Here is an 11,825-nt window from a genome sequence, read left to right as displayed (position 1 = left end):
AGGACTACACGCGCTACAACCAGCTGAGCCGTGCGGTCCGTGAACTGGCGCGGCGCCTGCGCGACCTGCCCGAACGCGACCAGTTCCGCGTGCGCGCTTCGGCCGCGCTGCTGGACAAGCTGTATGCTCTCGGCCTGGTGCCCACGCGCGGTTCGCTAGAACTCTGCGACTTCGTCACGGCCTCGTCCTTTTGCCGCCGCCGCCTTCCCACCGTGCTCCTCAAGCTGCGCATGGCGCAGCACCTTCAGGCTGCCGTAGCCTTTGTGGAGCAAGGGCACGTACGCGTGGGCCCTGATGTGGTTACCGACCCCGCCTTCCTTGTCACGCGCAGCATGGAGGACTTTGTCACTTGGGTGGACTCGTCCAAGATCAAGCGGCACGTGCTGGAGTACAATGAGGAGCGCGATGACTTCGATCTGGAAGCCTAGCGGATCTTCCACTTTCCATGGCTGTCTTTTACAGATGGGAAAACTGAGGCCTGATTCTGGAGATTCTATGAGGGTGCTTTCCCCAAGGGTGTCAGATGGTCGTAGGTTCTTAAGAACTTGATTCATCAGTGGCAGGCCTTGCATAGAGCCACGGGAGGTGCGTCCTTGTTTTCCAGGAAAAGTTCTTAGAACTTGGACTACTGATTATTAATTGACTCTGCCTTGGAAAGCAGTGGGAAGTAAGTTGGTGCTGCACTGGGGTATTGTTGGCTTCTTGTGTTGGAAACTTTGTAATCTAAAAGGAAAAACCGCAAATCCCTACGCCCTGTTTCCCTTTATCTAGTCTTGTAGTTGGACTGGTTCAATTCGTTTAACTCCAATTCTTGCTCCTGGCCGTGGTTAAGCTGTGTACAGATGATGGAGAGTTTGGCCTTAAGTTTTTATAAACTGAGCGAGACTAGTGTTCAGGATCTCCTCCCTTGTTTAAATGCCAATAAATGCCCCAACTGCTTTGTAAGTGCAACTTTTTAATCTGTCTGGTTTTCCTTTATTTTCTCTAGAGATGGAGTCTTGCTCTGTCACCCAGGCTGGAGTGCAGTTGAGCGATCTCGGCTCACTGCAACTTTCGCCTTCCGGGTTCAAGCAATTTTCCTGCCTCAGCCTCCCGAGTAGCTAGGATTATAGGCACCCGCCATCGCGCCCGGCTAATTTTTGTATTTTTAGTACAGTCAGGGTTTCACCATGTTGGCCAGGCTGGTCTGGAACTCCTGACCTCGTGATTCGCCCGCCTCGGCCTCCCAAAGTGCTGGGATTACAGGCGTGAGCAAACTGTGCCCAGACTCTGGTTTTCTTATATAGAGTCATATTTATAGGTCCTAGGAGCCCAGAGAAGAATAGGGTCAGCAGCGAGCGACCTGCCTATGGATGAGATGTGCAACAGGGGCCAGATGTGGAGGATGCAGGATGTTGTACAGGATTGGGCAAATTTGTCACTTTACCAGTCCCTTCCTTGGAATGAGTGTTTTGGCAGAGCTCTTCCTCACATAACTTCCTGTTGATATTCCAGCCCCAGGAAATACCGTATTAGAGGGCTGGGATGTTTGCTTGCCTAAGGAAATAATCACCCTGTAGCTTGGCCATCTAGCGGTTAGAAGTGGCCTGGGAGGTTCCTGAAAATTTAGATGACAGCAGTGATAGAGAATTAGAAGGGAGACTACCAAGTTTTACTCAAGATTTCTTTATTATTTTTTCTTTTCTTTCTTTTTTTTTTTTTTCACACAAGGCCCGGACTGGAGTGCAGTGGAGCTGTCACAGCTCACTGCAGCCTCGATCTCCTGGGCTCAAGCCGTCCTCCCACCTCAGCGTCCCCAGTATCTGGGATTATAAGCATGTGCCACCACACTTGGCTAGTTTTTAATCTTTGTAGACACAGGGTTTTGGCATGTTACCCAGGCTGATCTCAAACTCCTAAGTTGAAGCAATCCTCCTGCCTCAGCCTCCCAAAGTGCTGGGATTACAGGTGTGAGCCACCGTGCTTGGCCAGGTCCTCTAAAAGGACAATAAATAGGATGCTGAGATCAGTGGATTGACTTTTAGGCGTTCCTTGTTCGCTTCCCCAGGTGAGGCAGCATTTGGTGAAGAAATGATGTAGAGAAGGGGACTTACTACATCATGGGATGATGTCATACCAAGTACTTCTGCTATATGTCAGCCCCATTTTTAAGTGCACCACCTGTATTGGCCCATTTCAACCTCCCCACAATCCTATAAAGTGGAAAACACAATTCTCAACTTTTCAGATGAGGGAACTGAGGCAGAGATGGGTCAAATTACCAAAGATTATATAGCCAGTAAGCAATGGACTGGGACTGTGTCAGTATCAGCACACCCAGCCCTTGGTGTGTGTCAGAGTTCAGAAAGAGTCTCTGAACTTGAATTTACAAACCAGCAGGGAAAAGCAGCAGCACTAGACAATGTGATCGGTCTCCACAGGATGCTGTATAAAGGTGTGAGGAGGGAGCAAACATTGTACTGGGAAGGCTTTAAGGAAAAGGTGATATTCAAGTTAGGAAGGGAACGAACTCTCATCTAGGCCCTGCTAATGCTAGGCTGCCATTCACTCTTACCAACAACTCTGCAAGGTAGTTGGTGGTATCTATAACTTCAGTTTGGGAAACAATTGGAATAAGAACTTGTCCAAGGCTAGGTTTCAAGTCCAGTCTCACGTGACTTCAGAGGCCATGTTTATTTCAGTGCTGTCCCTTTAGAAGTGGAAGGAGAGAGAATCCTGCTCTCCAGCTCTGGTGGCTGGGCATAGTCTGCCCATTTGGAGGAACATCCTCAGGACTCCCAAGATTGTGGATCTCATGGAGGAAAAGAAAGTGACTGTACAAGGCAGGACCCCTGTGGCCCTCCAGACCCACAAGGCATGGCAGATAGATCAGCCCCCTTGGAGTAATTGGACCCTGCACCCATGACCCAAGCAGATAAAAACCTCAAAATTCAGGCCAGGTGCGGTGGCTCATGCCTGCAATCCCAGCACTCTGGGAGGCCGAGGCAGGCAGATCACTTGAAGCTAGGAGTTTAAGACCAGCCTGTCCAACATGGTGAAACCCCATCTCTAGCAAAAATATAAAAATGAGTCGGATGTGATGGCACATGTCTGTAAACCCAGCTACTTGGGAGGCTGAGGCAGAAGAATAGCTTGAACCTGGGAGGCAGAGGTTGCAGTGAGCCGAGATCATGCCACTGCACTCCAGCCTAGGCAACAGAGTGAGATTCCGTCTCTAAATAAATAAATAAATAAAACAAGAATAAAAGCTTTAGACTTAAGAAAAAAAATCTGCTAGGCATGGCGGCTCATGCCTGTAATCCCAGCACTTTGGGAGGCTGAGGCAGGAAAATTGCTTGAACCCGGGAGGCAGAGGTTGCAGTGAGCCGAGATCGTGCAACTGCACTCCAGCCTGGACAACAGAGCAAGACTGTCTCAAAAAAATAAAAAATAAAATAAATAAATAATCACTCAGCTAGCTAATAATGGCTACCCCGACAGTGCTTACTACGCCCTAGGCTTTGTGCTGTCTCATGTAGTCCTCACAACAACCTTATGGGCACTATTATTGTGGCCATTTTATCGCTGACAAAACTAAAGCTCAAAGATAATAGCTTACCTGAGTCACAGAGTTAGTGATGGAGGCAGGTTGCACCTAATTCCCTCTGGCTCCGGGTTCTACAATTTTAGCCACTCAGTTACACCGGGAGTGAGCCTACTATGGCTTAGAGCAGTGGTTCTCAAACTTGAGCATGCCACATTTGAACCTTGGGGAAAGATTGTGAAAACAAATGCTGTCTCCACTCCCTTCATGTTTCTTTCTTTCTTTTTTTTTTTTTTCTGAGACGGAGTCTTGCTCTGTCGCCCAGGCTGGAGTGCAGTGGCTGGATCTCAGCTCACTGCAAGCTCCGCCTCCCGGGTTCAGGTCATTCTCCTGCCTCAGCATTCCGAGTAGATGGGACTACAGGCGCCCGCCACCACACAAGGCTAATTTTTTGTATTTTTAATAGAGACAGGGTTTCACCATGTTAGCCATGATGGTCTCGATTTCCTGACCTCGTGATCCGCCCACCTCTGGCCTCCCAAAGTGCTGGCACTACAGGCATGAGCCACCGCGCCCGGCCCCCTTCATGTTTCTGATTCAGGAGGTCTGGGGTGGACCTGAGAATTTGCATTTCTAACAAGTTCCCAGGTGATTTTGGTGCTGCTAGTCAGGGGACCACACTTTGAAAAGCACAGGGCTTGTTCCTAGCCCAGTGTTTGGCACAGAGCAAACGTCACACAGATGCTGCATCCTATTCCAGCACCAGAGGGGCAGAGAGGCTGCAGGGGCTTCAGGGAAAAGGGGTCTTGCCTGCCTCTGACTTGCTGTGGGACTAGGGGCATAAGCTTCTCCTTCTCTCTCTAGGCCTCCCTCCATCTCCCTTCTATGATAGGAAGAGGCAGGATGAGATGGCTCTAGTTTCTGCTCTGTTTCTGATTTAGAGAAAAGGATATGAAAGAGTGCTGTCAACACTTGCAAAGTAGAAAAGAATTTAGAGGTGCTTTGCTGCCCCAACAATCCCCAGCCCTGGCTCCGGAAAGCTGTGCAATCTTTAGGACAAACCTTGGTTTTAACATCCAAGAAAGGCTGGGTGCAGTGGCTAACGCCTATATTCCCAGCACTTTGGGAGGCCGAGGCGGGTGGATCACCTGAGGTCAGGAGTTCTGGACCAGCCTGGCTAACATGGAGAAACCTCTACTAAACATACAAAGAAATCTCTACTAAACATACAAAAAATTAGCCTGGTATAGTGGTGGGCCCCTATAATCCCAGCTACTCAGGAGGCTGAGACAGGAGAATCGTTCGAACCCAGGAGGTGGAGGTTGCACTGAGTCGAGATCAGGCCATTGCACTCCAGCCTGGGCAAAACTTCATCTCAAAGAAAACCCAAAAAAAATTCAAGAGTGGGTCCCAACTTTGAAGTCCCTGGGCAGTTTGTAAAGGACATTCCCCCCCTACCTGGGGCCAGGCTGCTTCCCTGCATGGAAGGGCAAAGTCTCAGCAGAGATGAACCAAATCACTCACTCATTCAGCAAATGAGCTGAAAATCAGGAGTGAAAGTAGACCCCTTAAAATATAAGGCAGGGGCCAGGTGCAGTGGTTTACGCCTGTAATCCCAGCACTTTGGGAAGCTGAGGTGGGAGGATTGAGCCCAGGAGTTTGAGACCAGCCTAGGCAACATAGCAAGACTTTGTCTTTACAGGGAAAAAAAAAAAAAAAAAGTAATTGGGCTTAGTGGCATGCACCTATGGTCCCAGCTACTCAGGGAGGCTGAGGTGGGAGGATCACTTGAGCCTAAGAGGTAGAAGCTGCTGCGAGCTGTGATCTCAACACTGCACTCTAGCCTGGGGAACACAGGAAGACGCCATCTCCCAAAAAAAAAAAAAAAAAATTACAGGGCGGGTAACATTCCATGGGTCCATGGGATAAAAATCAGGGATTTTGGCCAGGTTTATGCCTATAATCCCAACACTTTGGGAAGCCAAGGTGCGTGGATTGCTTGAGTCAAGAGTTCAAGACCAGCCTAGGCAACATGGCGAAACCCCATCCCTACTAAAAATACTAAAATCAGGCCAGGCGCAGTGGCTGAAAGTGCTGTAAACGCTCTAAGTGCTGTAATCCTAGCGCTTTGGGAGGCTGAGGCTGGTGGATTGCCTGAGCTCACGAGTTTGAGACCAGCCTGGGCAACACAGTGAAACCCTGTCTCTACTAAAATACAAAAAATTGGCCAGGCGTGGCGGTGTGCACCTGTAATCCCACCTACTCGGGAGCCTGAGGCAGGAGAATTGCTAGAACCCGGGAGGCGGAGGTTGCAGTGAGCTGAGATCACACCACTGCACTCCAGCCTGGGCAACAGAGCAAGAGTCCGTCTCTAAAAAAATAAAATAAAATAAAATCAGCTGGGTGTGGGGGCAAGCACCTGTAGTCTCAGCTACTTGGAAGGCTGGGATCAGGGGACTGCTTGAGCCTGGGAGGTGGAGGTTACAGTGAGCCAAGATCACATTGCTGCACTCCAGCCTGGGTGACAGAGTGAGACCCTGTCTCAAAATAAAATAAAATTAAAAAAAAAAAAAAAAAAAAAGTCAGGCGCAGTGGCTCACGCCTGTAATCCTAGCACTTTGGGAGGCCAAGGCGATGGATCATGTGAGGTCAGGAGTTTGAGACTAGCCTGGCCAACATGATGAAACCCCATCTCTACTAAAAATACAAAAAATTAGCCAGGCATGGTAGCACGTGCGCCTGTAATCCCAGCTACTCAGGAGGCTGAGGCAAGAGAATCACTTGAACCCCGGAGGCAGAGGTTGCAGTGAGCTGAGATCGTGCCACTGCACTCCAGCCTTGGCAACAAGACCAAAACTCCGTCTAAAAAAAAAAAAAAAAAATCAGGGATTTTGGAGTCCATAAGGGCTGAAAGTCTGGATTAAAATCCTCACCCTCTGCCTGTACCTAACCCGGGCAAACTATTTCCCCTCAAGTCTGGGCAAGCACTTTTGTCTGCAGGGAAGAGATTCTCTTGGGCTCACCTAAGTAGGCGTCAATTTATTTATTGTAGATATAAGTAAATCAGTCATGGAGAGGTTATTTTATAACAAGTTAAAGACTAACAAAACAGCATTTTTAAAGACTTACTCTGTGCCAGGTACTAGTCTAATCACCTCACCTAGATTAGCTCAATGAACCCCGTAACAACCTTATGAGCTAGGTGCTGTTGTTAACCACATTTTACAGAGAGGGTAACTGAGCACAGAGGGTGAAATAACAAACCCAGGCAACCGTGCCAGCATGTAACTGAGTCTGGATTTGGATCTAGGCCATCTAGCTCCAGGGCCCAAGACCTTAACCCTTAACCACTTTCATGATTCCTCTCACCCAGGACTGGCTCAGGGACCTTGGAATGGGGGTGGGGTGGGGGGCGGTGGGAGTAGGGAAGAGGTTTGGCTCCCTTAAGCTTTAGGGTCCCGTGTGGCTATAGCTTCTGCAGCCTGGCTCCTGTGACTCCCTTTGTTGCCTGACTTTGCCACCCTTTCACATCTGCTGCTTCCTCCTAGCATAATTGGCTGCTGCTTTTTTTTTTTGAGATGGAGTCTCATTCTGTTGCCCAGGCTGGAGTACAGTGGCACAATCTTGGCTCACTGCAAACTCTGCCTCCTGGGTCAAGTGATTCTTCTGCCCCAGCCTCCTGAGTAGCAGGGATTACAGGCGCCTGCCACCATGCCTGGCTAATTTTTCTATTTTTAGTAGAGATGGGGTTTCACCATATTGGCCAGGCTGGTCTCAAACTGCTGACTTCGTGATCCACCTGCCTTAGCCTCCAAAAGTGCTGGAATTACAGGTGTGAGCCACTGCGACCAGCCATAACTTTTTTTTTGAGACGGAGTCTCGCTCTGTCGCCCAGGCTGTAGTGCAGTGGTGCAATCTCAGCTCACTGCAGGCTCCACCTCCCAGGTTCATGCCATTCTCCTGCCTCAGCCTCCCGAGTAGTTGGGACTACAGACGCCTGCCACCACACCCAGCTAATTTTTTGTATTTTTTAGTAGAGACGGTGTTTCACCATGTTAGCCAGGATGGTCTCCATCTCCTGACCTCATGATCCGCCCGCCTCGGCCTCCCAAAGTGCTGGGATTACAGGTGTGAGCCACCGCGCCCGGCCCATAACTGACTTTACTGTCCTACAAGGTGTCTCCAAGTGGCCAATGAGAAGCACTGGTCCTCAGGATGACTTAGACAGTGCATGGCCTTGGCCTTTAACAACATCGAGTTAGGGAGGAAGTTGTTCCCTTTCCTATTTTCTCTCAGATCTAATAAACCTCAAGGGGAAAGTCTTGGCTGGGGACTAGACTAGGACGCATGTATAATTCTTGCTAATTTCCCCTATTTTTTGAGTAATAAACTGGCCAGGCATGGGGCTTACACCTGTAATCCCAACACTTTGAGAAGCCAAGGCAGGAAGATCTCTTGAGCCCAGGAGTTCAAAACCAGCCTGGGCAACATAGCTAAACCTCGTCTCTAAAAAAATAAATTAGACCGGGCCTAGTGGCTCGGGCCTATAATCCCAGCACTTTGGGAGGCCAAGGTGGGCAGATCACCTGAGGTCAGGAGTTTGAGACCAGCCTGACCAATGTGGAGAAATCCCATCTCCATTAAAAAATACAAAATTAGCCAGTCATGGTGGTTTATGCCTGTAATCTCAGCTACTCAGGAGGCTGAGGCAGGAGAACTGCTTGAACCCAGGAGGTGGAGGTTGCAATGAGCTGAGATTGCGCCATTGCACTCCAGCCTGGGCAAAAAGAGTGAAACTCCGTCTCAAATAAATAAATAAATAAATTAGCTGGGTGTGGTGGCATGCAGCTGTAGTTCCAGCTACTTGAGAGACTGAGGTGGAAGGATCACTTGAGCCCATGTGATTGAGGCTGCAGTGCGCTATGATCACACCATTGCACTCTAGCCTGAGCAACAGAGTAAGACTCCATCTCAATAAAAAGAGTAACAAAATGTCCAGGTTTTATTTCTAGATTATATCTTAATCCAGCTACTTCCTATCACATCCCCCAACATACTTTCATGCCAGGTCTGCTCACTGACTTCCAGGCCTCCACACTTAGTTGCCTACATTCAGTTCTCTACCAAGCAGCCAGTGAGAGCTCACTAAAGCCGGAATCTGCTATCTCATAACTATTTAAAAACCCTCATCTGCGGACAGGCATGGTGGCTCATGCCTGTAATCCCAGCACTTTGGGAGGCCAAGGGGGGCGGATCACCTGAGGTCAGGAATTCGAGACCAACCTGGCCAACATGGTGAAATCCCATGTCTACTAAAAATATGAAAATTAGCCAGGCATGGTGGTGCATGCCTGTAATCCCAGCTGCTCAGGAGGATGGGGCAGAATTGCTTGAACCCGGGAGATGGAGGTTGGAGTGAGCAGAAATCATGCCACTGCAGTCCAGCCTGGGCGACAGAGGAAGATCTGTCTCAAAAACAAAAATAAAGCCCCTCTGCAGCCCCCCCCCCCAAAAAAAAACCTCTTCAGCAATGGAGGTAAAATCCAAACTCCCCACTGTGGCCTGCAGGCCCTTACCTGCCCCTGTGTCCCAGCTGCCTCTGTGATCTTACCGCCCTCCACTTCCTCTCTGGGCTGGACACCTTCCTGCTCTCAACCTCCTCTTCTCTAGGTAAGGATTCTCCTGCCCATGGGCAACTAGAAGATTTTAAGGGATACACAGATTCCACTTTAATGTCATTGAATAATAGAGTGAGAAAGTGGTTCTTCCCTCTTCTGTCCTCTTTGAATTTTTCTGATTACATCAAAGAAAAATTCTATTAGTGTGACTTGCTAATAGTGTCACTTCGACACTTGCTAATCTCTGATTTTTATAAAGTCTCCAGACTTACAGCTTTCTGCAGACATCCACATCTATCTAGCAAGATTATATTAGGTTGGTGCCATTAATTTTAATGGCAAAAACTGCAATTACTTTTTTTTTTTCTGAGACGAGTTTCACTCTTGTTGCCCAGGCTGGAGTGCAATGGCACCATCTTGGCTCACCACAACCTCTGCCTCCTGGGTTCAAGTGATTCTCTTGCCTCAGCCTCCTGAGTAGCTGAGTACAGGCATGCACCACCATGCCCGGCTAATTTTATATTTTTAGTAGAGACGGGGTTTCTCCACGTTGGTCAGGCTGGTCTCGAACTCCTAACCTCAGGTGATTCGCCTGCCTTGGCCTCCCAAAGTGCTGGTATTACAGGCATATGCCACCACATCTGGCCAATGTTGCCCTTTTAAATACATGTAGTCAGGCTTTTTTTTCTTAAATTAATTGATTTAAAGCCGTTAAACACAGTGTGTGTATGTGGCCAACATTCTGAAGCTGAGATTCCAGAGGTAGCCCCTTCTGAAACACCCACTGGCTCTAAATGAACCCCTGGGCCAGGTGCGCTGGTTTTTGTTTGTTTTGAGACAGGGTCTCCAGGCTGAGTGTAGTGGCAGAATCACAGCTCACTGCAGCCTTGACTTCCGGGGCTCAAGTGATCCTCCCACCTCAGCCTTCCAAAAGTAGCTGGGATCATGACTCACACCACTACACCTAGCTAATTTTTTTTTGTAGAGACTGGATTTTGTCATGTTGCCCAGGCTGGTCTCAAACTCATGGGCTACTTCTACCTTGGCCTCTCAAAGTGCTGGGATTACAGGCGTGAGCCACTGTGCCTGGCCTGGTTTTGTTTTGTTTTTTCAGTGATACGGGAAGTTATTCAGCTAAGTGAGGAACTAGAACCTTTCTCCTGGACCTCCATGCATGAATTTGGGAACTTCTCAGTCTCAGTCTATTTTCCTCCAATGTTTAGGGTCTTTGTTCTCTTCTGTGCAGTCCTGACCATTAGATGTGACCTCCGTGGTTGTAAGGGATGGTTGTTTGGATACAAAATACCTAATATCCTGTGTGTCAAAATTCCCTAGTGAAGTCAGGCCCTGGGCTTCTCTTTTTTTGTCAGTCTCATAAATCAGGCAGACATGAGCTTTTATTCGTGGATGCACCAAATAAATACCCTAGTGGACAGATTTGCTCAGCCTGGCCACTGAAAGAGCCACCTAAATGAAATCTCAGGTCCAAAAAAATTGGCCTTCGAGGGCCCCAGCACCCTTTTTACCAGTCTAGTAGTAGTCTTTCATCAGCCTAATTTCCTGTTATTTTTAGTCTGAATGTATGGTGTAATGTGCATGAAATACACAAGTCCACATCTTAGCATTCCCTGGACTAAAAAATGTGCCACAGGTGGATACTTTGCTTCTGTCATATGTTAGTAGTCAACTTCTCTATACATCAAACATTCAGCAAATTCAAACATTATCCTTGAAAGTTGTGTTACTTTGGCCAAATTACTTAACCTCTCTGAGCTTCAGTGTGTCTACTTCTTCATGTCATGATTGAGAGTTAATATCTACTGGCTTAAAAAAGAAAAAAAAGGAAAAAAATTAAATGAGATGATGGGTGTGAAGCAGGGTGTGGGTGAATGTAAGCATTCAATAAATATTGTTTTAAAATTGTAATCTCAGCCGTCCCGACTTGCAGAGGCTACACCCTGGTAGGACTGAATCTCCTAAATCTCTGCCGCTTCCCCTAATCTCTTGCACCAATTCAATCATTCCTTCACCCAGGGTCTACTGAGCACCATCCCTTATGCTGGACTCTGGCTACTTAAGTAGGAATCAAGCCAGGTCCCTGCCATTGCTCAGCCCGCAGCCAAGTGAGAAAGAAGCTGGCAACAGCAGCAAACAGGCAATAATCGGGGTATGTATCTGTTTTTGTAAGGGCAAGTGCGGGAGCGAAGGTCTGTGTCTGAAACTTGGGTGTGAGGGGTTAGGAGGAGTAATCCACGCAATTGGCACTGTCCGTTTAAAAGGACGGGCGCAGGAGGGGGAAGGGGACTCCAGGTGCAGCCCTAAGACCCGGGAGCATCTGCGGGAGGCGGCAGGACCCAGGGCCTTGAATGCCGGGCCGCAAGATCAGCCTCCTCCCATTGGCGAAAGGAGCCCCGAGAGCTTGTGCTCAGGAGGGAGGCCTCGGCCTGGTCAAGTCATCTTGCAGGAAGGGTCCCGGACAGTGCAAAGCAAATGCAGGAGGGCCCCCACCCTAGCCGTTGGGAAATGCGCCAGCCGTTGAAGGCGGAAGTAACGGCCTGCAGGCAACGGAACTCCCAGCGTTCGCAAAGTAGGGAGGAGCCGGAAACTCAGGGCTCGAGGCCTGTGGGCCCAGCGGTGCGGCAGCCGCTAGAGGGGGCGGGCCCAGCTCGCCCAGGGCAGGTGAT

At 48.9% G+C, this 11,825-nt stretch overlaps 2 protein-coding genes across 3 annotated transcripts in view; both read left to right on the top strand.

Annotated features, from left to right (window-relative positions):
* The window catches only part of IMP3 (IMP3, U3 small nucleolar ribonucleoprotein), a 10,518-nt gene extending 9,564 nt beyond the window's left edge, over positions 1 to 954 (top strand). The window contains exon 4 of the mRNA XM_011973712.1: positions 3 to 954. Coding sequence (XP_011829102.1) covers positions 3 to 428 — 426 coding nt within the window. The 3' untranslated portion in view covers positions 429 to 954. The remainder of the gene's footprint in view (positions 1 to 2) is intronic.
* Positions 955 to 11,078: 10,124 nt separating this feature from the next.
* The window catches only part of SNUPN (snurportin 1), a 43,004-nt gene continuing 42,257 nt past the window's right edge, over positions 11,079 to 11,825 (top strand). The window contains exon 1 of one of the 2 annotated variants that reach the window (XM_011973702.1): positions 11,079 to 11,308. The gene's annotated coding sequence lies outside the window, so the exon portion shown is untranslated. Of the gene's footprint in view, positions 11,776 to 11,825 lie in introns of both variants that reach the window. The other variant, XM_011973703.1, reaches the window with a different exon arrangement.

The sequence above is a fragment of the Mandrillus leucophaeus genome, unplaced genomic scaffold (assembly GCF_000951045.1).
Source record: "Mandrillus leucophaeus isolate KB7577 unplaced genomic scaffold, Mleu.le_1.0 Scaffold1395, whole genome shotgun sequence".
Lineage (NCBI taxonomy): Eukaryota > Metazoa > Chordata > Mammalia > Primates > Cercopithecidae > Mandrillus > Mandrillus leucophaeus.
Note: the sequence above shows the minus strand (reverse complement) of the source record. Positions and strands in the feature narration are given on the sequence as shown.